Source organism: Cucurbita pepo, chromosome LG11 (assembly GCF_002806865.2).
Source record: "Cucurbita pepo subsp. pepo cultivar mu-cu-16 chromosome LG11, ASM280686v2, whole genome shotgun sequence".
Taxonomy (NCBI): domain Eukaryota; kingdom Viridiplantae; phylum Streptophyta; class Magnoliopsida; order Cucurbitales; family Cucurbitaceae; genus Cucurbita; species Cucurbita pepo.
The window spans coordinates 2,641,692-2,669,242 of record NC_036648.1 but is presented as its reverse complement, the minus strand read 5'-3'; the positions used below and the strand labels follow the sequence as shown (position 1 = coordinate 2,669,242).

Sequence of the window (27,551 nt, the reverse complement as noted above, 5' to 3'; positions counted from 1 at the left end):
CAGTGAGGGAAAGAGAGATAATACTTATAACAGCTCGATGGTGAATCCGAAGGAAAATGCAATTAATTTCACTATAAATTAAATTCTAATAAAAAGGCACTTTCAAGTCCTATACTGAATTTAACATTTTTTTTTTAAAAAAATACCCAGATGGATTTAGTTAATATTTCTTGCAAGTAGAACTTTACATAAACAATAATCAAATAAGAATCTAAAGAAGTATAATAAAACAATGGTAGAGAAACACAGGTAGACAAAATTTCATATGCGGAAGCAATTTCTTTAGTGATTTACGACTGTACAGTAATTTTATAAACAATATATCAACTCAACAAGTCATAAGCCACCATTTTTCACCTCCTAATTCTCTTTCCACCCACAACTTCGAAATGCCAATTATATTATACACTGTTTATACCTGCTTTTCCACTTTTCACAACTGCACCTTTTTTAACCAAACCCGAATCCTTCATTTGCCTCGTGAACTGCAAGAAGTAGTTTTTCCTCCAGATGCTGTTTTGAAGGATACTCCGGTAAATCTAGCTGGTTAAAGCTGTGGGGGCAAAGAACAGCGAACAGTTAATATCTCCAGGCCAGCAAAATAACGAATTACAGAATATAAATAGCGTCACTCAATACCATGTGTGAGCAGATGGTAAGTGTTCTGGGCTGCCATATGCCTTGTGTATTTGAAACTTCTGTGAACCAGAAATTCCCTGCAGAGCGCTGAAACCTTCTAATGGCACCTGCAAATATAACAGAAAGGAGCGTTCAGGCTGTGGGTCAAGCCAGTTATAAAAGAGGGTATTTTAATGGGCACTCAAGTCCTTTCATCTCAAAAAAGGTATATAACATCAGATAAACAACATGATCGACTCATCACACTAACATATATCATGAGGCAGCCCTTTATCGAGGGAAATGAAGAGCATTTCGTCCCCTCGTCCCCCATAAAATGAAATAAACCATTACCCGTAGCCAGTTTAATTGGATTTCACCATTTACTGCGGTACACATTCATACAGATAGAAATAACAGTAACCAAATACGAAAATTACGAAAATAAACGGTACCGATTTGCAGAAAAATAAAATTTTATGAATTTTGAACAGTTAAGTGATACTCTTCTATGAATCCTGGTCGCCTTTCATATTTACAGCAGGTGCTTAACCAAAATCATAATACCTTTGAGGTGCCAGTCACAAACTGCAAAAGGCGGGCCTTGTCTTCTTTGCTGAAGGATTGAACAACCTCCCAAAACCACAGTATGACAGGAGATGCAGCACTATATCCTGAATATTCTGTGTTCGCTCGCATATCGTCCACTGAAAAAACATTAGCATGAAAACATAAGCGAGAATGCCCTCATCAAACTTTGTATGCAGAGACCATTAATTTGTAAGGATTTGTTTTTAGAACAATGAAAAAGATTACTTACGATCAATATCTGGGAGCCCACAAATTAACAACTCAAGTTCCTTGTCATTAAAAATAGATATTAGTTCCCTAGGAATTAATTCGTGGAAACCATCAAGAAAGGCATTAATCTGAGGACGTATAGCCGTTGTTAGCTGATGCTCAACAACTAGATCAACATATTGGTACTTATTCTCCTCTGTGACTTTAGTGTTCCGTCCACCAGGAATCAGTTCATAGTCAGTCACCTATTGGAACAAGATAGTCCAATCTTAGTAAAATGTATTGCATATGTTTTACATCAGGCAAGACATTGAGAACGAGAATTATTACCTCTGTCCTTTCATAGAGGATCAGCTTCTCCTCATCCGCATCAACACTAAATGTAAGGTCCAAAACATCACTAATATCATTCTGGAAAGCAACAAAGAGACAATTTCACATGAGTTAAATAATTATCTCATTAGAAAAAAACAACCATCATAGAAGTGCAAATATTAGAAGACAATTCTTATCAACCATAAGTAAATACTTGTATACAGTACCTCAAGCATCCATTTCAAGTTTTTGTAGTAATCGGGATCAATAGCTTCAATGTCGTGATAGGTAACTTTGACTCCAAGAATATGCTTGTAAAACGACCGCGTGAAATGGACATCCAATAGCTGTCCATCATAAAGCGCTTTACCAACCTGGTAAGAGAAACCGATTAGGTGTGTACAAAGTCAGTTTTTAACTTAATCCATTAAATGCAAAAAGTTGGCACTGACCACTCGCCCAACGAATTTAAAATATGATAGATGCTCTGTTTGGAAAGCAGAATTGGGGTTCGGCTGAAATGTTGAATCATTGCCAACAGTCGTGAAAAGCAATGCTCCCTTGTCGAAGATAACCCTGGATAGTAACTGATACCATTCCCTTGAAAGCCCACCAGCATCAATACCTTCCTCTCCTTGGAAGTGAACTGTCAGCCTACCTTTCAAATCTTGTGTCGATCTCATTCGCAACTGATTGTACGAATCTTCAAGAATGTATGCCCTCCTAACAGAAATTCTCAAAGGACTATGATGATGATCATGTTGGTGCTTTATTTTTGATCTAAAATGAGAACGCTTATTGTCAAAATCAATAAATCGAGGGACCTTCAACATAGGGGAGAAAGACTTCTCCAACAATCCAGGATTTTGCCGAATAAAAGCATTCAATAGTTTTCTGTGCTTCTCTGAGAACCTAACGAAAGCAACATGTTTTTCATCAACTTTTTGGGTTGGTACTGTAGTTCTTTGCTGTGTTGCAGAAACGCTAGCATCCTCAACCTCAGAGACCGTAGCAATATTCACCTCTTGATCTGAACCAGTCTGGGTAGGATGCAACTTCTCACAAACCACAAAAAAAGATTCAATGTATGGTAATATATTCTGACTTCCAGCGGGAAGTGGGGGTGTTACACCAGCTGGCTTCATTGTAGGAGTTCGAAATGAAGCCAGCATATCAGGTGAAGAATCTGAATAGCTCTCAATTTTGCTAATACAGGTGCTCAGCTCTAGCCACAAGGGCTCCAAAGCAGCATTGATATCCCAAACCAAAGTAAGGGCAGAAGCATGCTCTTTTTCAGGAAGAATTGAAGAATCTTTTCCTTTTTCAACCAGTGATGCAACAAGAGAGCTTAATGCCTGAAGAACTCTTAATATTGCAGCTCCATCAGAAGATGATGTACTGAGGAGTGCTTTCACTGCCTCTCCAAACATGTGCAACTCATCCATAGCCGATCTTGTCAACTTCTGGACAGATTCTGATAGCTCAGTAATGAACAGGCGACAATGAATTGGAGCAATGGCTACAAGCTTCTTCATCACCTCTGCCACAAGAGCATAAGTATTGTCTGACAACCTATATAATACAAAAGACATTAGACCAAGCACCTGAGATTTTTGCCCAGGGAAGTACAAAGCAATATTTATGCATCTCGAATGTTAAAGAAATGAACAAAATGAAAAACCTATGGAGGAAAGAATGAATCAAGATTTATCACACATTAAGCTATGAAAATATATTAAGAACAAACAGGGAAGGAAGGAAACAAAAGTCATAATGAAGGAAAAGACTCCATAACTGCCATACTCTTCTAATTAGATAGTAATCATCCTTAAAGAAACAATTCTACGGAAAGCTGCATCTGTCAATTAAAGCAAATTCATACCCTTCTCGTGCTAAGAGTGAGCACAGAAGCCGTAATTCTGCTTCTGGCAGCTTTGCTAGAATACTATGGCTATCAAATTCACCATCAGAAGTTGAAGCTGTTGTTTTAGAGTATGCACCAATCTTAGATGATGTTCCAACCCCAGAGGATACGCCACCAGAATCTGCATTCAATTCAGCATCAGATGAGGAAACTTCAGGAACAGCTGGTTGCTCAGCAGTAGAAGGTGCAGATTGCTCGGGTGAGTGTGATTTGCTTTCGGCGTTATCAATGATCACTTCCAATAAATTGAGCAGCTGAGGAAAGAATACAAAGAGGTCATCTAAATAGTTTTAACTTCCGAATGTGCCAAATATTACCAATAAAATAAAGAAAACATACAGTTCAAAAAAATGATTTACCTGCTCAAGGTGAGCAATACTTCTCAAATACAGGGGTTGGTTTAGAAGGCCTAGAAGTAACGCAATTGACAAGTAACCTTCGGACTGTAGATTATGTTCAACTGCCATCACTGCTTTACCACAATCCTGATATGCACTCTCTGATTCCCGTAATGTGGGTCTGAAAAACTTGAACTGAAGTAATATCTTAGCTACATATGGATGATTCCTGGCCAAATAGGTTAGAGTTTCTAGAACTCGTCTTGACACCAAAGGAGGAGCACCTATAAAGTAAAGAGAAAATGCATAGCTATTACCAATGAGGTGATAACACCCAAGCAAAAATAGATAATGGAGGAAAAACTAAAATTAAAGTTTCATTTGTAACTTTTTTTTTTCACAGTTTTTATGTGACAGGATGAATTGAATCAAAATGCATGCTGACGTGTCCTGGTTAAGATAAACAAATTCCAACATGCAAATAATTTACTGATCTCACTCAAATGGCCATAGCCCATCAAGAAAAAATCATAAATTTTGATAGCTAAATAGGAAATAAATAAATAAGAACAATGGCTACAGAAACCAAAGTTCTTACCTTCGAAAAATTGAGGACGTGAATATATGACATTACGTTGACAAGCATAAAGGCGATATGAAAGCTCAGTAGAATTTGACTGGCTAGCAAGCTTTCTTCTATCAAATAGCAACATGTCCATAAGAATTTTCACCAATGACGTCCTGGTTTCATTATGAGCGCACAAATTTAAAAGTAGCCTCTGCAGTTGACCTTTATACAAAGGCTGAAAAATGGAATCCATTAGAAAAGAGGGCAAAATATAAAAAGCAAAAGAAGAACATTTCAAGAAGAGGAAATACCTGCACTACACGAAGCAACCGTATCATAGCATACAAAGCAGCTGTATCAACTAAGGGAGCTCCATCAGCTTCAATGAGCCTAGCTCCAAGAGATCTGCGAGAGGAAATGCTGCCACCAGTTCTGTCCAAGCCAGAAATACCTTCAACTCTTCTGGAACTTTCACCTCTGCGGTTTCTAGGATACATGCCAAAGAGAGCACGGTTGTGATAACGATGTGCAAATCTCTCACGCAACATATTTGCCTCAGCAACAAGAGCAGGCGTGAGATTAGCAAGAATAGCTTCAGAGGAAGTTAGCAAAACCTGCAGTTAATATCTAATGTCAGCTGACAAAGAAATACCACCTTAGAATAAATAAACACATTACCTCTTCTCGAAGATCAGAAGGGAATGTAGCGATTATCGACACAGTATCCATCTCAACAGGCTGACCCTCCAGCTCCTGAGATTGATGCAGCCTTTGTGCTTGCTGCTGTGCTAGAACTTCAGCTCGAATATCTGGAGGAAGTGCTGCCAAGAATTCTGGATCGATGTCTCCAGCATTCTGTGGCTCATTGTTTGGTGGCTGCACCACTTGACCCTGTTGGGTTGAAAGAACTTCAGCACGTAATTCCTCAGGAAGAGCATCCAAAAATGCAGGATCTATTGCCCCTGAACCGGTATCACTGTTAGTTTGCTGTTCCCCAACCGGACCCTCCTCATCAGCCTCCCGACTTGAATTTTCTGAAACTTCAGTCACAATATGTAGAGATGCATCTCTCCCACTTAGAGGGGCAGAATTACTGTAAGAAACATTGGTCCTCCTCATGCGAGCAGCTTGTGAATCACCCAATGACATTCTATCCGTAGCAGAACCTTGTCTATCTCCACCATCATCATGACCGTCTGCACTTCCAATTTCTACATCCAGACTCCGAAGACTCTCCCCTAAAGTTGCACCACTTCCACCACTTTCTTGACTTACAGCTTCGACATCCCGCACGGCTGCATCACCAGGTTCAAATTGCATCTCAACAGGTTGCGTTTGTTGAGTCACCTGTGTTCCTTGCAGTGATTCAATTACGGCGGGTCCACTGTTGGAGCCATCAAAAATATTGATTGGCCCAGGCGGTGGTAAACCATCTCTATCATGCTGCCCACTGTTCTCAACAATAGTCTCAGACCTTCCACTGGGTTCTGATGTCTGTATTTGTCCACTGCTATCTTTATTATCAGGCTCTACTGTAGCATTGAGTTCAGACGACTTCTCAGGAGTTGGTCTCCTCAACTGGGAAACAAGAAACTCCTCAAGGCCTTGGGGTATTGCACCATTGCTAGAGCCACCACTATGCTGGTTATCATTGGCCCACAAGTTTAGCCGGTGCCCATGGCGACCACTTCTCAAAGACCTGAAAACAGTATCCAGCCCAGAAGAATTGTTTTCCAAGGTCCTTTCTGAAAGAACCATATCCCGATTATTCTCTGAAACAAATTCAGCAGACCATTATGAGGAATAAATACATATATAAATATACAGTCGGCATAAAAAGAAGCAAGACATAGGAAAAAGTTACCCGAAGGTCTAAAAGGAGCTGCATGCAAAGCAGGACCACCTAAAAGAGGATGTCGTGTGGGTGCAACATTATCTCCTGTTCTTCCCAAAAGATTATAAATGGAAGTTGTGCGCCCTTGACGTCTAGAGCCAAATATTTCAACTGGCATCACATGGAGAGTTTCATTTTGAGAAGTATCTCTTCCAAAAACCTCAACATGATCAAAAACATTTATTCCATTAATACCCTCTTCCAGTCTTAATATAACACCATCTTCATCATCCTCATCATCTTCATCATCTTCCTCCAGTACCTCATCAAATTCATCATCATCAATCTCATGATCATCATGGTCTGTATCAGGATGTGGAAGATGGTGGACTTCATCCTCTTCTGGATCATTCTGCTCCTCCTCATCCTCATCCTCATCCTCATCTTCATCCACTTCATCACCATCATCCCCAGACATCTCCTCGTTGTCATCCTCATCAAGATTTTCTGGTCCATGAGGTTGAATTTCAATTCGAATATCCACAGTATCAATGCCGTTTTCAAGACCCCGTGCATCCTCAGAAGTTTCATGCATGTACTCATCCTCTCCATTGGGACCAAAAACCCCATCAAGATCTTGGTCATGCTCCATATCATCTGTAACAGCCTCTGAACCAACATAGTTCTGGTTAGCATTATATGACTCAGTCTGATCGGCTGGGGTCGATTCATGATTGGACTGTGATGCTGTTTCCATTGACCTGGGTGTCTCGCCAATATTCTCACCTCCAGGTTGATTGTGATCGGGAGTTTTTGATGAATTATCCCCCTTTCCTGTATTAGAATCTGCCAATTGAACATGTTCCTTGGTTACCAGTTCCAGGGCTTTAATAAGACCTGTAACAACTTTAGGCGAGTCTGGATGGTCCAGATCCAGCACTTTAAGAATTTGAGTGAAAGAACTAACGAGACCAGCATCAATAAAAGTAGCAGAAGCTTCTGTAGTGATGTATGAGCCAGTGGGTGTACGGGCTGCTAACATATCATTTAGCAGGTCAACAAATGCTTGAAGGTCACTGCTCGGTGGCCTAGAACCGTTACATGGATCAATAAATTGGTTCAGAATAGAACCAACCTCCACAAAAATCCTTCTCCTTGCCTCACTGGAACGGACACACGATGCAACCAGAAACTGACTCCCCCTGGTTGCTAATTTATGCTTCCAGTCACCATCAACTTTCTTTTCCTTCTTAGAATTTCGAGATAATGGGATAAATTCATGAAGGATGTGGTGAAATATTCCACCGGTGCATCCGCCACTCGAGCCCCTTTGATGAACAGGTCTGGAACAACAAACTTCAGTATCCTTCCGAAGCAGGACATGAACTGAGGAGGCATACATCAACAAAATCTCTGTCAATAACTTCAAAATAAACACGACTTTTGCCAATGATGCAGAAGCTTCCTGGCTATTTGCATCATTATCTTCAGACAAAGAAGCAATGGCTTTCCCTTTTCCCTTCACAGCAGAAACGTCAATGTCCATATCAGACGAGGCTCGGGCACTGCAGGCCAACTCCACGGTAACATCATCCTTCATAGGAGGTATAAATGTATAAACAGACTCCAAAAGAAGCTCAATCACGTTTATGAAATTCTGGGAGGATTTTTTATGAACACGACTACTTCTTAAGTTCGAATCATGAGGCTTGCTGTGCACATTTCCAATAAGGGCAGAATTCGCATTACCCAAAGCAACTTTCACATCATGATTCTGTATTTTCTCTTTCTCCATTGATTTTTCCTTCTCTCTGTCTTTCTCTTTGCTCTTATCCTTTTCTCGATCTTTCAGCAATACAATGTAAGGCCTCTCACCAACCATCTCAATTTGGCAGACAGATTGAGCAGCTCGCATAAATATCACAGGATCCCGTGTAATAACAGAATTTAAACCTAACAAAAAGTTTCTGGGGGTTACCCTGCCATTTGGATGCCTGTTCATAGCAGTGATAAGGGTGTGCTTGATTTCAGATTCCATTGCCTGCTGCAGAGTTTGAGGATCTTCAAGGATGTGACGGATAATAGTAGATGCAATACTGTCGAACCCAGGAAAGAGGCTAGTTGTTGGTAAAGAAAGCAGGGAGGTTAAGCCCCCTGCTTCAAGGAAACTAACAGCAACAGAATGAGATCTGGTGAGACTGGAGCATAACTGCAGCACAGCATGCATTGTTTCACAAGGAAGCCTTTTCTTCATACAGCTGCAAGCAATTTCAATGAGTTTCTTTTGATTGCCAACATCAATATACTTTGGGGAAAGTCCCAAGGCAGACTGCAACTTATTTTGTTTGTCTTCATCAATAGTCAAAGTGTCACCACCAACATTATCCCTTTTCAGCTGGTCTGCGATTTCAGGATTGAATTTCTTCTCCTCCTGCAAAAGCCGATCAATGGCAAGAAATGCAGCTGTAACCCACTTAGGAACTTCAACTTTAACCCCATCAGACAATCCAGAGTCCCATCGCGAAAGTAGATTTGAGGAAACTGCAACCAAACCATTCTTATAGGCAGACTCTCGTGCCACAGTATCATCATTAAGGATTAAGGCAATAACATGAAAAAGAGCAGATAATGTAGTACTATTTCCACTGTCAGCAACTGTATCACAGCCCTTCACACTGTCAATTAGAAAAGAGATGACCTTAGACCGGTTTTGACCATCATTTTGAGAACAAATCATCACAAGCAGGTCTCTAACTGGGAATGCCAGTGCTTCTTTGGCTCGCAAAAGCCTTATACATGTAGATAACAACTCCTCGGTACAAGGTAGATGGACAGACTCTTCTATCTGCTTCGAGACCTCACTTGAAACAGGTTCCTTCATTTCCAACTCAGAGTTTCCTAATGACAGGGCAAGCGCACGAGCAAGCTCATCATCCTCTTGGACTTCCTCTGGGTGTGAGAACAACCACTCCATGGCCAATTCCACACTGTTAGATCCAACTTGCCTCAATGCTTCTTCAGCCCTGCTCCTCGAGAAACCCATCTCAACAATTGTTGAAATTGCTGTTTCATTTGGAGGAGGGCCAGTAATACGAGCACTGGAATTGCTACTAACATTTTTAACCTCAACCCCAGAATATATATGCCTAATGATAGATATAACGGTAGTAATAAATTCAGAACTACAGTCAATAAATTGGGGATGTGTCCAAACAGGGAGAACAGCCTTCAGAACCATGGACTGGAGGACCTTCACAAAAGTCTCTGCATCACGAGGAAAGGCAACATCTCCACTAGTCAGAGGTTGTGCAAGCAAATGCTTAGTGAATGAAGATAATATAAATGATGAGGTAACCAGGTGATCCATGAGTCTTCCATAGCTTGCTAAGGGGCCTTGAATCCATGAATGATCATTATCTGCCTTTTCATCCTGCTTTAAAGTTGCATCATCGGTTTCCATAGGAGAAGCAGGTACCCTATTTATTGTGAAAAGCAACTGGCTTGTAGCTTCAAAAGTGGTCAGAACTGAGTGCACGACTCCATGCCCATACAAGCAATTTAGCAAAACAGGATTACAGGAATCTGGTCTGTCCAGTAATATGCCATCCAAAAAATCAATAACCTTCCCAAAATAACGGCACTTGGTTGATATTGATCCCTCAGATCCAGAAGCATTCACATGACCCCCAAAATTCATGTGATCTAACACAAGGGAGGACAAAGTGGAAGCCACAGCTTTTGAGGATGACGATACATTTACCACATCATCACGTCGACGAGATGGAAGCAGCATCACCTTCCCTAACTCTTGAATCAAATGGGTAGTATGGAAAGAAAGGGATCTCACCAGGTCGCAACAAGAAGCATAACAATTTCTTTGATTGGAATGTTCTTTTCCGTTAGAGGTCCCAGTGGTGTCAGAAGACCCTGCACGCAGTCCTTGATTACCAGCTCCAAATTGCAGGAAAGATGAACTATCAGAACCCATCCTCTGAAGAGAACTAGGGGCACGGCCAAGGTCCCGATACAAGTTAATAAGGTCAAAAAACTGAGATTCAATGCTCCATCCAGATGTCCTCCTCAATAAAGGATCAAGGAACTGCCTGAAAGAATTAAACCTTTGCTCTTCAACTTCATTTGTATGGACCTCCGAGTTTTGCAACTCAGTAACAGAACCAGTACTCTCATCTTCTAAATCAGGTTTTACATCTTCAAGGAGTGCAATCTGCCACAAAATTTCACGATGTACACGTCCAATATCTTCAAGTACATCCTTGCTCTCATTTCCAAATTCAGTAAGCAATGCAGTCACCCATCGATTGTCTTTAGAGTCGGCAAGAAACAAGAGGAACTCAACAAGAAAAAGTGAAGTAAATATCTTTTCATCTGGAGTTGTCCTGGGGTCGAGTAAAAAGGACCCAGAAATCAAGCCAAACCCAGTCAAGGCTTTCTTTAGATGGTCTCTTAGCAAGGAGCAGAACGCACGAGCCAAGGGAGCAGAATGATGCTGGGTAAAACCCTTGAAAACCATTGTACTGTGTAAAGCAATAGTTCCATTTGATGACTGAGCAATGCTAGGTCGTAAAAGCAGCTTCAATAAAGCCTCAATTCCAGAATTCTCCACAAAAACCCTACATGTTTCAGAATTCTCCATTGTCCTGTGTACCAATACCATCAGATGAAAAATGCATAACTGAATGACTTGATCGTTATTAATCCCTTCTTCTGTAACAAGAGAGCAATTGCTGTTATTTTCTTTGTCATCAGAATCTGTTTCCATTGCAGTATTCCCATTAAGCTTTTCTGATGAGCCAATTGGGTCTTTTTCCCCAAGGGAACTAATTTTTTCAATTATTTCAAGGATAATATCAACTCCAGTGCTTCGCAATGATGAAACGTGGCGCAAAAGCTCTTCTACTGCATTGGCCAGAGGAACAATTGCTTCATTCATTGCCAAAACATATTTTTCTTTGGTAAAAATGTCAATAAGAAACCTCAGTGCAGAAGTTTCTTTCACTGCTTCCAATCCCCTGGCATTTAGACAAATTGCACCAATCCCATTAGGAATACAAGTAACTGCCTTAGGAGAAGGCAGTATCCCAGCAGCCACTGAAGCTAAAAATGCATCCGGAAGACCCATATCATGCAATGAAGGATAACAGGTGGGATCTTTGTGGATGATTTCACTCATTAGAGTCACAGCTGAACAATAAATATCACCACCAAATTTATCTATATTGCCAAATATCTGTGACAGTATGACAGGTAAAGAATTTGTAGAGTTCGTTGGGACATATGTAGCAACTCCGAGTGCCTTCAATGAAACCTTAATCAGCCGTTTTTGGTTATACAATTGGTCATCATTACATCTGGAGCTCTCACCAATAATCATTGAATCAGTATTAGTTCCACTTAAGCCAATTACTCTATGTACTTCTGTCTGCAGCCTTTCAACCAAAATTTCAACTCCCCCCAACTCCTTAAAAAGAGATACAGCAGAACTGCTGAAATCCATGAGCTTTTGTAACGTTTTCACGGCAAAACAAACAAGATGCAAATGGGAAGGGTCTGAATCCTCCAATAGAGGTAGGAAAGTGGGAACCATACCTGAACCCCGGATGTTGTTTCCTGAAGCTGATGAGGAAACCACATGAAGTAAATAGAACTGAAGGAGTGCTTCTACAAAGGCAAGAGATGATGGATCGTTTGAGGTTTTCAATGATAAAATTGCCTTCTGCAGCACATTCAAGAGTATCATACGGTTCCCCCCAGCAAAACTGATGCTAGATCCACTCAAAATCCTCCGCTCATGAGATGATGAATATGCAGCTAACTGAGCTCCCAGAGCAAGCATAGCAAGTGTCCTAATGGACCCAGAAACAGTTTCCTCTGACCGCACAATTCTAATTAACTCATTAGTATATTCTGGTTCATTAGCAAAGAAGGCAACAAGTTCATCGTGAGAGTCACCAGACTGAACAAGTACAATGAAGGCAAGAAGGCATATTCTACTATATAGCCTGCATACTTTAGAAGATCGAAACGCACGAGCATATCTGATCCTGGTCAAGAGCGAGAATCTAAACTCAGGAGGTACATTATACAGCTCAATACACTGTTTCAACACAACCAAATCATCTTCCTTCTTTAAATGTAAATCTGGTATGTGTATAACCCGGGAATTAAAAGAGTTTGAACTTGAACTGCTTTCATCGCTATCTTTAGCACCAGAGCCGTGCAATTCAAAATATAGGCTAGAACCTATCCGGTACTGAGCATTATCCATATCATTTTCTACTTCATGCGGAAATAGGCATAGTCCTTTCTCTTGGGTTCTCTCATTTGCAACAACACATGAATATAAACCCAAGCCCTCCTCCTTGCTTCCCCATCCCTGTGCAAGAGACAGGAGATAGCTATTTACAGAACCACAACCAATCAACTTCCCCCTTCCATGAAGTTTTGAGGGATTTATTTTGACTAGAGCAGAAAGAGTTTCCAATGCAGCTACAAGAACTTCAGGATCTGTTGATGCAAGAAGGAGCTTGAAATGCTGTTGGAGGAAGAAAAAAAACAGAAAAATGAGGACATTCATAAACTACAGTAAAATTAAGGTGAAAATACACTCCTAATATAAAGAGAGAAAATAAATAGTTTTGCAGTCGACCAAAATAAAAAAGCACTGAGAATCCAATATCATCAGCATGACATACCTCTAATCCATCGAGAGAGCCCTTATTATGGCAATTCTCTAATACTATCTGCATGACACGCAGAATCTGTAGAATTGCATGTTTGGGAAATGGACTATCATCTTCTAAAATTTTATCAGACAAAAGAAGGTCATTCCTACAAGATAAATATGTCTTGAAATATGTATCAAAATGCAGAAATAGAGGCCTCCAATGATGATAATTCCCCTGAAATCCGAGGAAAAAAGTCTTATATTGGATATTTGAAAATCATTCAAGGAATAAAAACTTCATGCTACAAAAAACAAACATTTTACCACCTTATTATATTCCCATCGAAAACCAGAAAGAGGTATTGCTATATCATGCAATGGACACTGGATCACCTGGTCAATAAAAGCTTTGATTTTGGGAGGCTGCATACAACAAATATACTTCCTATGTCAATAGATATACATACATAAATAATAATAATAACAATAATCAGTAAAATTATTGTTTTTTCTTTTCTTTCCTTTTTTTTTTTTTTTTTTTTTTTTTTTTTTTTTTTTTTTTTTTTTTTTTTTNAAAATAACACATAAAATTACGGTCTATCAAAAGAGGCCAAATAACTAACCATACAAAACATGCCTCCAGACCAAAATAATAATGCCTAGCAAAAATTTATAAATAAAACAGAACATTATTGCTAAAAAGCAAGAGGAAATATCATCTATGTAGCGAATAACGAGATTTAAAAATAAAAGGCATATGGATAATAAACTAACGGTTTTTAAATGTGAGTGTAACATTTCTCTCATGCAAGAACTTTAAAAAAAACCCAAGCCAAGCAACTAAGGCGAGTTAGATGCCCGCCAGAGAGAGAGCAGAAGAATTTCCAAATTCTTCCTTCAAAAATGCAAACACATAAACAACAACATTATGTCTGGCTAACATCGAGGAATTCCACAATCTGGCATTGTAGATAAAAAGCAAACAGAAGAGAATAAGAATGGATGGCATGAAAATTACAAAACCATATACTATTAAATTAAATATGTGCTATATTTACATAAAAAGCATAAGTGAGCTTTTGTACTTTTGAATAGTATGAAAAATTCGTATTATTCATCAAGTTATTTCATGAGGCATATAACTTGAAGCCTGTGTTTCATGAAGCATAAAACTTTTCTACAAGAGGTGCAAGTCTCTTATAATCTAACGAAGGCACAAAACTCAAGACTAAAAATTTCAGATTTGGCTTCGGGCATACGTGATGTTTTTAAGCCTTTAAAAACATCAATAATCAGTTAACCTTCTCGCTTTGGCATGAACCAAAGAAATTAGAAAATAAATTAGATATAGCATATCATGAGGAGCCCAGAAAGTGGTAAGATCCATATCTCCAAAAACCTCCAACACTTATCTGAAACACATTTAAAGCTTCACTCCAAAAAACCCATAAGACATTTCTTATGCATTCAACCAAACAACTTCAGCTTTACTTTCAAAGGGGTTACTAGGTGAAAGTTAGATATGATAATCCTGAAAAATCAATAGCCTCATATAGCAATTACACGCCTCCAGGAAAAAGGTGTTTTTGTATTCAACATCACTAACACAAATAAACGCACTAACTCACACACACAGCACACACCATTTACTTGAAAAAAACTATCTGATGCCTCTTATGGATAATATCTGCCACATTCTTGACATCTCCAAGGAGGATGAACCAAATGAAAAGGCCTCAACCATTTTAAGGGACCTTTACTACCACAGAAGTGATATCAACTGATAAATCGAAATCTTATGTTTGGTTGTACGGGAGGAACATAACTTCTTCAAAGAAGAAGCATCCAAGATTCCTATGCTTCACATATATCTTCCTGTAGATTAGGAGGTTAAGTTCTCGAGTGAAGAGAACTCAAATTTTGCACAAATTCTGACTTCTTAGAGCCATCTTTTACGGCTTCTATTCCTTGCGGGGGTTTGGTAGGGGGGAGTTAGTATCTTGATAGAATGAACTTTTTCTTCCATGAACCTTTGTTGTAATTGTCTAATTGAATTTAATATGTTTTACAGTAAATGAAAAAATCATAAGTGATATAATAAGTTACATAAAGATTAGATTTTCAAAAAAAAAAAAAAAAAAAAAAAAAAAAAANTTCCCAACAAATACTGACTTGACGGAATTTCACATATCCACGCATCAATGTTTATTGGATCTTGCAGGAATATCTGGCACTTCCATATCTACTATTTTTCAGCCAGACCACATCTCTGTATGTTCCAAGTGGGGCTCATGATGTACTTCGCGTATTGTAACTCGTACACAATTTAGATCCCCATTTTTTAACCATTTGTTTTTTTGTTTTGAAAATTATGCTTATAAACTCTACTTCCACCTATGATTTCTTTGTTTCATCATCCACTTTTAGAAATGTTTTCAATGTCCAAGCCAGGTTTTGAAAACTAAAAAAAAATATGTAGCTTTTACAAACTTGTTCCTGTTTTTGGAATTTGGTTGTGAATCTAAATGTTCCCTTAAAACCACAGTAAAGAAAGGGTAAGAAAACAAGCACAATTTTCAAATATCAATAACTTAAAAACCAAATGGTTATCAAACGGGGTCTTAGTTTTTTCGTTCCAACCATGCATAAGTATATTAATCTAATTTTTGGGGCATTCAAAATATGACTGAATATGGCGTGTGACGCCTATCAATATCAATAGCACAGAAAACATACTTAGAAAGTGGCCCCTACTGATAAATTTTCAATGCTTCAAGCTTTAAAAAAATGCTTAACCATTGGTTACTGTAGTAAACAGGCCATTGGCCTCGACGATAATTCCAAGTATCACTTTATCAATTGAGAAACAAAAACACGTAAAAGAACAAGAATAGCTGCTTAAAATCATAAAATATGCATAAATACATGTGAACGCAATGTGTGATAAAACTTATTAAGAGAAAAACAATTACCAAAAACGTGAAGTGATTAAAGAGTTTTCGACTAACTTAAACTGCACTACATGGTGCTGAAAAGTGTGAAATACAGCAGTATAACACGAATATCCCCATTAAGACATCAGAACGAAATTGGTTACTCAATCGAAATCCAGTCAAAATCAACTAAACAAGGCAAAGCTACCAAATATTAAGTAAGTTGACAGAATCATCTCCAGAACGTTATAGTCACCTAAAATTCCCATAGACGCCCTTCCCCACAAAAAATCGAGTCATCCAAACAAAAATACGACAATCAAACTATGTAATCGCTAGTTGGGCATAACAATAGGAGCAATGGTCTGATGATATCCATCGGAAAGCGACAGAGAAGTCATAATGCATGAAAAATATCCGCTAAGAATAAATCAAAAATAAAAAAACAAGAAATCAGGAACTAACAGGCTCGGAGTCGAGTTTGATAGAAGGACCAAAGGAGCCCTCGCCAGATAGAAGCTGCCGCAGCCTCGACGGCAAGCTTGATCTTTGCGTAGTCATCTCACCTCGACTTCTCGACTTTCAACTACTGTAAAAAAGAAACAAAAAACACAAAAGGAAAAAGATGCACCAAAAATTACGAATAACGAAATAACAAGAAACGATACAATCAAACATAGCAACAGGTGCATCAAAAACCCTAAACACTAAAATCAAAATAATTGCAATGGGTAGAAAACAAAAAAAAGAAGATGAAGTGAGTGAGTTAAAGAGATAGAATAAGGGGATACCTGAGGGAGAAGATACAGAATGATACCGGAAACACGCACATCCGATAATTGGTGAGAGTTGAACAGCAACAGGCAAATCGATGGGTCTGAGAGCGAGAGAGATAGAAAGAGAGGTGGAAACCACGAAACGATGGGAGAAAGGGAAGAAAAGAGAGAGAGAGAGGGTGGGGGTGGGGTTCGCGAGTCGCTGTGTGTTACGTATAAAATTCTATAATTCTAAATAGTGAACCCTTGTAATTGAAAAGAAGTTGGTATATATAGTGGTAGCTGACACCAAGTCCTTTCTTTCACTGATACCCTCCTTGTATTTCTTATTTTATTTTTTCTTTTTTTTTAATTTGTATAATGTTTGTTTAGTTTAAAAAATATATTTATTTCTTTATTTAATTTCTCAATTAATTTTAAAAAATATAAAAAAATTAGATCATTTCAAATCACAATATTTATAGTTTTGAAATTATTGTGAATAGTTAAATATAATACCGAAAATAATATACCATTTTAAAAAAGTGAGCAATTTGAAGTTTTTTTTTTTTTTTTTTAATTTAGCCTTTTATGCTCTGATGACTGTCTTTTATTTTAGATTAAGAATTTAGAAATGTATTTAATTTGTGTCTTATTTGAACTTTAATGAATCTTTTACCTATACTTTATAATACATGCTTATATGTACGAAATTCAACATTATCTTTAATATGTTATATTTACCTCTATAATTTCAATTTTAAATAATGTCTAATAAACTAGCGGCTTATTATATTACAGTTAATAATTTTATTACTTAGATACAAATAATAAATAATAAATGGAAGGTAATATTTTTTTTAATTATAGTAATTTGCATTCTTTCTAACCTGGTTATTTTATGTAATCAAAATATATTTAAAATCCTATTTTTAATATTTTTAGTTTTTGCTCCCCTAATCACACTAAACTCTTTCTAAATCTTAATTTTTATTTTAATTATTGTAATTTGAAATTTGGACAATTTAGAGACTAAAATACTAATTTTTAAAAGTAGACCCAAATAAATATTGGAAAATTCCTTCATAAAAATGAACTAAATTGAATTAAAATACTAATACGTACATTATATAATTTAGTATCGTAATTATATAACTAATGTTATTTTAACTTATGTCACTGTCGTTATTATTTATGTATTATTATTATTATTATTTTGCATTTCAACTAATTTTATTTAAACTCCGATCAGTAATATGGATTAAAAATTAGAAAAAATAAAATCTATATTTCTAAACTTTACAAATAAAAAACTAATATTTAATAAAATCTATATTTCTAAACTTTACAAATAAAAAACTAATATTTGGAACTGGATTACAATTTTTAACTCTGTGCCCCCAATCACGTGATGCCACGTGGCAAACTTATTATTATATCTTTAACTAGGCAAACTTATTATTATATCTTTAACTACGGGACTCAACTGAAAAAAAGAAAACTACATTAAAACTTTAAACTTCCACAAATAAAATAATTTAAATAATTCCTCAAATCTCTAATTTAAAATTATTTTGCATAATTTTCACATATGTATAACATTAATATTAACGTATATTAAAAAGATGTTCAAATCAAAGTAATAGTTATTTTTATTCTATTTTTCTTACTTAATTAAGAACAATTAAGTAATAGTTATTTTTATTCTATTTTTCTTACTTAATTAAGAACAATTAAGTAATATTTTTTTCTTGTACTTCAATATGAATTTGGAACAATAATTATTTATTTGTTTATTTAAGTCGATTTTAAAGCATTGAAAAAGAAAGACCGAGGATCATATGAAGAATAATCCTTGATCCTTGTCTCCTATACTGTTCCTTTTTTTGGCTTCATGAGAAATGATGCTCTTGAAGCTCCTAGTGAAAGAAACTAAAATTTCATGGCTCCTTCATTCCTGTACTCAAAGATTGTTGTTGGAATGTTCGTGGCTCAGGAAGCCAATGAGCATTCAAAACACTCGAAGACGTTCTTAGCCTTAGTCTTAGGGACCCTGACATTCTCTTCTTATCATAAACTAGAAGTAATTCTTCTAGAATAGATGTACTTAGAACTCTTATAGCTATTTTGATGTTCACGGACACTTTAAGCATAAACTCTCATGGTTTTGCTTTGGGCTTCCTCAAAATGCCTCGGAACATCTTTTTGCATTTAGAGATCCATATGGGCTACTACTCATCTCGATCCATGCATGTAGAATCACAGGCTAATATAACTCATTTGGTTTTCCCTGGAAGGAAAAGGTTCTCTCCTAAAGCTTTTAAATTTGAAGAACACTGATCTAATGATGAATCATGCAGAAACATCATTCAAGAAGCTAGATTTTGGAAACTGAATGTCAACCATCCCAGTACCTAGCTGCAAATTTAAAGAATGTTTCCCAGGGACTCCTCTAAATGGTAATGAAGTTTTGAGGTTGAGATTTCTGACCTCGAACGAAGTCGAAAACTCCCGCAGTTTTTTCCCCTCGTATTTTGCAAACACATATTTGCTGTAAGTTCAGGGAATGAGTCATTGACATAACACAATGCATAAGATGAACAAAAGATATAACTCTTTGAAACCAAATAAGGACTGTTATTTACAAGACAGCATCAAGTTTATTGATATAGTCGAATAATACCAAATTAAACAGAATACTTGATATAGTCGAATAAACTTGTTAAAGCAGAGAAACTTAGTCCTTCGTGCTGCTCTTGATCCACTCTAGGTACTCCATGCTGCCACCATTGATAGGCAAAGCAATAACTTCAGGCACCCTGTGTAAAAAAGATAGAGGTAAATCCTTGGAAGGGATAAAATAGGGCTTTTAAACATATAACTAGCTTGTTTTCTCATCATTTTTACCACAGTTTTCATATTTCCCAAGTAAAGATTTCAATTCTTATCTTTACCACAGCTTTCATCTTTCCCAAGTAAAAATTTAAATTCTTAGATAAATTTGAAAAACAAGAACCCAGAGGTCAAATACAGTTTATAAGCTTAATTTCAAAAACCAAATACGGTCCATTATCTCATTTTTTATAATGGTTTTATTATTATTATATTTTCTTTTGGTATTCTGCTACTTAGTTTTCAAATTTTAGCTAAGATTTTACAGTCATTCATGAAAATAATGACTAACAAAAAAAAAAAAGATATCAGCAAATGAATATGGTTAACAAAATAAAAATATTATCCTTAAAACCCCTAAATGTCTAGCCGATAAGCTGAACAGTTCACATTGTACCCGACATTGAAAATGAGAAACACACACACAGACAGCAACAAACAAAACAAAAGACAAAAACAAAGGAAGAATGTTAGGCTTACTCGTATGGGTGATTTGCCTTGACATGATCTGTCAGTGCTCCCAGAAGTGATTGCCTGGTCTTAATAATCAGAAGTTCCTCAGCGTCTGTCTGGATCTGCGTCAACCAGAAACAAAAAGCCTACAGTTAAATTCTTTTTCTGGAAAAGACATACAAGTGATCACATACTTGATAACTATATAGCAATTTATGAAAATGAGAACCATACCTCTCCCTTCCACTGGTAGACGGATTCTATACCTGCATATATAAAGTATTCATTAGAAATCTGAAAAGTCATATTACTATAGGCAGTTGCAATAAATAAAAATAAACCTCTAAAAGAAAAGAAATGCATTGTGAAAATTGGGAGAAAAAAAAAATAAAACGGGGCTGTGAAAACGTCTTGATGCATCACTTCTGTTTGTGAAATCACACGGTCTGAAGTGCCAACAGATGAAAAGGAAAGCAATTCTTTTTTTTTTTTTTTTATAAGAAAAAGGAAAGAAATTCTGTTCCCAACATGATCAAGTAGAGTATTTATAACAAGTTTCCTTCACTCAAAAACAGCATTTATTCCAGGGAAGATCCATCAATTTTAAATGGTCAGAAGCAACTTTATTTATATGAATAGAGAACTTAAAGGAGGATAACAAATGTTCTGCTAGCATGGATTATAAATATTGTTGAACTAATATCTTTTCCAAACTATGAAGAATGCATTCTTTCACTTTAAGCTGACAAGCAGCAGGAGAAGATGCACATACCGGGAACTATGTTAACACAAGCAGCAAGTTTTTCTTTGACAATGCTTTCAGCTAGTTTCTTACCTGTAGAAAGAATGTGAACGAGTGAGATAAGAAACATAACATCTACTAAAATGTAAATCCTATAGTACTGAAAAGTCAGTTAATTCTACAACCTCCCTTTCTCTACCCATTGCCCAACCAATCAGTCTTATGAAACACATTACACCTTAGCTTGGGCATTAAACACCAATCCAACGCTTTCTAGACACTTAAATTACATGGTTAGACATATCATTTTCTTTTTAAAAAATAAATAGAAGCAAGTGGTCACAACGGAAAAAATAGAGGAACTTATTGGATTGGAATATGAAACATTGGATTAATTTATTATGTTAATTTAATTTTAACAACAATGGAGTAGTTAATAAAATAAAATTCTATATTTATCAAAACCTTAATCTTTTTAAGTATAATTCTGGATTTTTAAATTTCAAACTCAAAATTGGATACACCGGCATAAATATGTTGATCTTAGAATTTCTACTATTTGGATCACTAAATCCACAAACCGTTTAAAGAAATATATGCCAAACAGATATTTGTTGAACCCATTTAACCCAGAGAATTCAAAAGCATAAAACATACTCCATGTTAAATACCAAAAAGACCCTTACTATCTTAGAACATTAATCATCCAAGTGAGTCGGTCCCCGTTAAACATTCTTTAACACCAGAAGAAAACAAACCATGCTACATATTCTTTTTTGTTCTTGGATAAGAACACATGCTATATATTCAACAATAATATATATACATCACAGCATTTCCTAAGCTACAATATACTTCATCATCGGCCTACCGAGTCTGGTCATTATTAGTACAATGCGCCAATTATATATATATGTCTAAATCATAATCAACAAGATCCTATCAAGTATCAACACTCAACTCCATCGTAGCCAAGTACAGTAAAGACATTACTAGCATAAGAAGTACAATACTGAAACCATATCGTCAATTACCATACTATTCGATCAACATACAACTATGTTACCATCAACCAAAGTGTATATACCGCTGCTAGAAGAGCCTGACACTAGATTGACTGACAAGCAACCAAGTCAAATGCCGAACACGAGATATTGGAAACCTCAAAACAAAAGGCATCGCTACGATAAATATCTATGCTAATCCGATTATAATATCTTGTTCCAATTTACAAGATGCCAGTGAATGATCAATGAATTCCAAACCACAAAATAACGCGAGACTTCTAGAGCAGAGAGAAAATACAGAACCTGCTTCCCTGTTAGGAACAGTGACATAAACAACAATGCTAGGCACCGCGGCACTATTCCCTTCCATTTTTATCAAATGCACGTTCCTAGCAGGTCCTTGACTTCCAAACGTCGATCTGATATACGTTTTCCGTTAGCAAATCAACATGAATACAAATCAAATAAAGAATCTAAACAAAATAACCAGCAACTAAAGCAAATTCACAGCAAGAAACAATCGTGGAAGAAATGAATCAGCGAAAAGAAGTACCTCAAGAGAGGTGCGAAAGGCAGCGACAGAGCGGAGCCCGTTTTGGAGACGAAGAGATTGGAGAATCCGAAGCTCAGTACGCAAAACGCACCAACCAGAGGTAAACGACGTCGTAGGACAGAGGGTGATAGCAATGGAGTCGCGACTCTGCTGCAGAGAGTAAAGGCCATTTCGGTTTTATAGCGCTAATCGTGTCGCGCCTTTTCGACGCTCCGGCTTGAGCTTACTTGATGCCTTCACTTGGGAATTCGAACAAACCAAAGCCTTCGGTTCTGGAAGCTACTTTACTTCTTACCCTGATTCTTCCGCCATTGGGCCTACCACTTTATGGGCCCAATCCAAAAGCCCATATAGTATGCATAAAGCCCTTTTCTTATTTTCAAGTGGGCTTTCGGCCCATAATGCAAAATTTTGATATTTTCAGTTGAGAATTATATAAATAATTAAAATAATATAAGAGCGAATTAATTTGCTTCATCAATAATTTCACATAATTATTAATAATATGTGGTAATATTTATTGAAAGATTATTGGGAACATGCTATTTAATATACAACAACTATTGAAAATCATTTAATATCTTTATATCAACATGTTATAATACTTTTATTAATTAAAAATAATAATAATCAATCAATATTTTTTTTTATGAGATCAAATGCCTATTAGGAACGTTCAAAAGGCTTTCCGTGTTTGGTCACAAAGATTAGCTCGAGGGAAATAATTGATATTGAAAGTGAATACGACTTATAAACTACGTGTAAGTCAATCTTAGACGTGTATCAAACCCCCCCCCTTAATTTCAAACAACACATCAATACGACTTGACACGTACTCATATATCAAATATGAAAACATATACAATATCCTTATAAATTAAATGTTGTTAAGAACCGTTCAGCTGATTGAAACTCTAATGCTTGTAAGTAATTAAAAGTTGAAAATACGCATCTATCTTGATGATAAATGATATGTATTTATGGCTGTGCATAGATTACAAGTTGAACAAGGTTTAAGGTTAAAAAGACGAAAATATGGCATCAACTTTCAAAGTTTAATGATATGGAAATCAACCCAAGGGAAAGTATGGAACGGATTACCTCGATGATCAAGATCAAGAGTAAAGAAAACTCGTTTCTAAACTCGTGATTCGAATCATTCCACAAGAGGTTTAATCAATACCACTTGAATGACTCTACATGTAAGTTCAACACAAGAATTTGGAAAGAAAGTTTAGCTCTCAACAAAGCTAAAATAGAAATTCTATTCTTAATTCCAAAATCTGATATCTAATAAAAAAAAAAAAAGGTTTTATACAGCCTTTACAACCTTAACCTATGTCATACATAACTCCCAGATTAAATTGGCTAGTAAATGAGAAATGACCATAACATTCATATTAAAATGGTTAGTTAATGATGGAGTATAGTAACCTAGAACCTTAACTTCTATATTAACTAGTTTAAATATGACAAACAAATAGTTAAACTATAATTAAATAATGCAATGAATAAAATGTGCTTATTAGTCATCCTTAGACTAGTTTCATAAATTCAGCGGAGTTCATTAAATGCAACTTAAAGTGTATTTAATTAATCTCTTTCTTGAACCTCAATTTTGCACAACATATAAGAGAGGTCTCCAGCGTTTTCTAGAATTTCCTTTGACGAGCTCACCATAGCTTAAATATAACTTTATAAGGTTTGTTGCAGCTTCTTGGCTCTCGTCCTTGTAATTGGACCTTGAGGTATGGAAATTCCTTGTTGGTGGTTCATATCATTTAGGGTTAAAAAGACGAAAATATGGCAAAGACATTTTAGGTTGTTTTAGACAAATATATTTATTTATAATTTGAAAAAACAATTACAAAAATAAAAAAAAATAAAATAAAGAAATTACATAACTCACAATTATCCCATCAATTAAGGATTAATTTAAATTAAGGTAATTTATATATTCGTATTCAGTATTTCATGTCTGAAACTATATTATTTTAAGAAATACATTATAATACTTAAAAATTTTAAAATAAAGTTTTTATTAATTTAATATTCGGTAAAGTTATTGCAAAATATATTATATATTATATATTATGAGTTGGACAATTCAATATTTTAACAGAAATAATCTGTCCACTGTCTCATCCACTTAATAATATTCACAATAAAAGTAATCAACCAACTTTTATTCATTTAATGTAATATTTTTTATTTATTTATTTTAACAATACGATCCAAATTGAATAATTAATTCTTTTTATAAATAATAATAATTATTTTATGTGATGTCCCACGTTGGTTGGGGGAGTAGAACAAACCACATTTATAAGGGTGTGGAAACCTTCCCCTAGCAGACTCGTTTTAAAAGCCATGAGGAGAAGCACGAAAGAGAGCCCAAAAAGAACAATATATGTTAGCGGTGGATCTGGGTCGTTACAAATGGTATCAAAGCCAGATATCGGACGATGTGTCAGCCTTCTCGTTGTTCCCTAAAGGGAAGTAGACACGAGGCGGTGTGCCAGTAATGACGCTGGCCCCAAAGGGGGATGGATTTGGGAGGAAAGAGAGCTAGCGAGGACGCTGGGCCCCGAAGGGGGTGGATTGTGATTTGAGGAGAAGCCCGAAAGAGAGCCCAAAGAAGACAATATCTGCTAGCGGGGATCTGGGTCATTACACTTTATCTACGAATTAATGTTTAATTTAATTTTAAAATTTATTTCTTTATAGATATACATTTAAATTTTGAATAGACAGATATTGAGGGAGGAGTGGGAAAATGTTTTAATCAAATGGCTGAGATTTGTCGTAGAGAGAAAAGATGAAGCGGACGTTCAGGATTTGCTGTGGGATTGGATTATGGAAGCCCAGCTTTGTAGTGCACGTGTCTATAAAGGCCCTTTGAATTAATTAACTTAATTATTTAATATACTGAAAAACCCTTTTTAATAATGCCACATGGGATTTAGTTTATTCAAGGGGTGAATCTCAAGGCCAAATGGTGGAATTTAGATCCCTTAGTATATAAATGAATTCTCACAATCCTTATTATTATTTTTTTTAATTATCCCTTCAATTATTGTTTTATGAGAGAATAAGAGATGGAGTATGATATAATATAATATGTTTCATGGATTAATATGAATGTGACGGTCAGTTCGACAGTCGATTTAGTTGATTTACTGTTCGAATAATCAGTTTAATATATTATCTTTAATTTAATAATGACTCGAGTCATTTTATCCAAATTTAAACTAATTTAGGATCACGAGACACAAATTTGAAAATTGAGAAAATTGTGAGACATTTTATAAATTCTGAGACCTAGACTTGTAACGGAATAGAAAAATTGAGAATTTATGAGACGCTTTTAAATTTTTATAAATAAAAATTATAATTTAAGATATATATATTTTTTTAATTATATATCATTGACTACCATTTGATTGGTCCCGGAAGATGTAAAGAAATCATAGTTTATGTCATGTATTTAAAATAATATTGAAAATGAAGGAATCTAGAGTCATCTCGTATTTATAATTTAGAGGCACGTTTTGAAGAATCTAGTGGAGGAATTGGTTTGAAATATGGATGAATAAAATGCAAACCAAACACGACCGGGTCTTGAGATCTGAATAATGTTTTTTTTTTTTTTTTTTTTTTTTAATAACAAAAAATTAATAGCTAAAGTTAATATAAATGAGCAAGCTCGGATCTCAAATGGGTTATCAAATGACTATGTTTTAGTCTTCTTAAAATTTAGAGAAAACAATTAAAATTAGGACAACCTCACGTGTTTATCAAGTGACTAAGTTTATAAGTAAAGAATACACTCTCGATTAGTATAAGGCTTTTTAGAAAGACCTAAAATTATGAGAGTTTATGCTCAAAGTTGACAAATATTGTACCATTGTGGAGAGTTATGGTCTTTAACATGATATCAAAGTCTTGCCAATAGAATCCTCAGATATCGAACAAAGAAGTTGTGAGTCTCGAAAGTGCAGTCAAATGTGAATTAAGTGTCGAACAAATGGTGTACTTTGTTTGAGGGCTCCAGAAGAGCTGAGTCTCGATTAAGGGAAGGTTGTTCTAAAGCTCTAGAGAATGAGACCTCAAGAGAAGCTCTATGGAAGGTCGTATAATTGTGTAGGGTGGTGGTTTCTAGTACAATAAACACTGGACATCGTCAAGTATGCTAAAAGCACGTACGAAGTAAGTCCACCTCAAGATAAGTGTTCTCTTATTTTGACTTTTCTATAGTCTTCGAGACAGGAATGAGTTATTTGTCTTATGAGAATAGAACGACATAACTTTTGAGGACTCGAGAACAGTCACGACGGAGAGGAGTTTCTCTTTTAATCTCGAAGGAAATAATTAAGCTCTTAAACAGACACGTTGCATAGATTAGGCGAAAAGTGTTATATTCCAAAAGCAAGAGTATATGGGGCATGCGAGTGTGAGAGGGGGAAAAGGCAAAATTCCAAAGGTGAAAAAGAGCATTTCAAAAGGGATTGGAGTCGCTGTAAAGTGTGTTTAGGGTTACCCTTAATTGGGGATTTAGTGTTGGGTGAACCCAAGAACAGAGCATCCTAACACACAAACGTTGTTACCAATGTTTTGGGATCAAATTTTAAGGTTTGGATTTGTTTACTACTTTATAAAAATAAAATAAAAAAAATAAAATAAAATAAAAATGTCTAATTAACGCTCCTTACAGCAATACCAACAAGAGAGTAAAGAACGAATGATCTTGCAATAAAAAAAAGTTATCGAGTCTGGCTCGAGAGACAGTGAAAACTTAGTGTCAATTTTGTCCTTATCTCTCTTTTATAAGTTACAAAATATATATACTCAAACCTCTTGTCCCTTTAACCGATGTAATTATGACTTAACCATCTGAATAATTATAAATTTAAAATTTTATCTAATTGATGCGCTCATAAAAATTTAAATTTTTTTACTTTTTTGTTCGAGATTATAATATTTAATTAATTTGATTAGGTTTAAATTGACACGAGACAACCATTTAAAATTTGTAATATTAACAGCGGTAAGTTAAAAGTGACAAAATCAAAACGTTAAAACGTGCAAAGATAAACCAATCTAGTCATAGTTGTTTGGTCAAAGATACCTTAA

General features: G+C 35.9%; 2 protein-coding genes across 4 annotated transcripts; both read right to left on the bottom strand.

Annotated features, from left to right (window-relative positions):
* Window positions 1–225: 225 nt before the first annotated feature.
* On the bottom strand, window positions 226–16,992 carry LOC111805178 (E3 ubiquitin-protein ligase UPL2-like). Of its 3 annotated transcripts, none has more exons than XM_023690107.1 (17): window positions 16,808–16,992; window positions 16,482–16,605; window positions 13,411–13,506; window positions 13,112–13,318; window positions 6,429–12,951; window positions 5,243–6,336; window positions 4,876–5,178; window positions 4,595–4,799; window positions 4,018–4,280; window positions 3,617–3,912; window positions 2,187–3,306; window positions 1,962–2,108; window positions 1,750–1,830; window positions 1,439–1,664; window positions 1,186–1,325; window positions 640–746; window positions 226–553 (listed from the first exon to the last, which is right to left on the bottom strand). In XM_023690107.1, exons 2-17 carry the CDS (start codon window positions 16,575–16,577, stop codon window positions 451–453), a joined length of 11,007 nt encoding a protein of 3,668 aa, XP_023545875.1. In that variant the 5' UTR covers window positions 16,578–16,605; window positions 16,808–16,992; the 3' UTR covers window positions 226–450. The 3 variants fall into 3 exon arrangements, with proteins under 3 accessions (XP_023545875.1, XP_023545877.1, XP_023545876.1); XM_023690109.1 differs by having other exon boundaries at window positions 5,243–6,309; XM_023690108.1 differs by having other exon boundaries at window positions 16,482–16,602.
* Window positions 16,993–19,363: 2,371 nt separating this feature from the next.
* Window positions 19,364–22,669, bottom strand: LOC111804963 (protein CutA, chloroplastic). Its single transcript, XM_023689811.1, has 6 exons — window positions 22,419–22,669; window positions 22,169–22,284; window positions 20,889–20,951; window positions 20,351–20,382; window positions 20,144–20,238; window positions 19,364–19,590 (listed from the first exon to the last, which is right to left on the bottom strand). The coding sequence occupies exons 1-6, from the start codon at window positions 22,586–22,588 to the stop codon at window positions 19,509–19,511; spliced, it is 558 nt and encodes a 185-aa protein (XP_023545579.1). The 5' UTR covers window positions 22,589–22,669; the 3' UTR covers window positions 19,364–19,508.
* Window positions 22,670–27,551: the final 4,882 nt, after the last annotated feature.

Excerpts from the sequence above, each read along its gene's own strand:
- LOC111805178 (XM_023690107.1), bottom strand. The coding sequence starts at position 16,577 with ATGACTACGCAAAGATCAAGCTTGCCGTCGAGGCTGCGGCAGCTTCTA. Across the intron at positions 2,109-2,186 it reads TTAAATTCGTTGGGCGAGTG|GTTGGTAAAGCGCTTTATGA; the intron begins GTCAGTGCCAAC and ends TTCTCTTACCAG. Across the intron at positions 1,665-1,749 it reads TCCTCTATGAAAGGACAGAG|GTGACTGACTATGAACTGAT; the intron begins GTAATAATTCTC and ends TTGTTCCAATAG.
- LOC111804963 (XM_023689811.1), bottom strand. The coding sequence starts at position 22,588 with ATGGCCTTTACTCTCTGCAGCAGAGTCGCGACTCCATTGCTATCACCC. Across the intron at positions 20,239-20,350 it reads TCTACCAGTGGAAGGGAGAG|ATCCAGACAGACGCTGAGGA; the intron begins GTATGGTTCTCA and ends TGGTTGACGCAG. Across the intron at positions 19,591-20,143 it reads AAGGCAAATCACCCATACGA|GGTGCCTGAAGTTATTGCTT; the intron begins GTAAGCCTAACA and ends TTTTTTACACAG.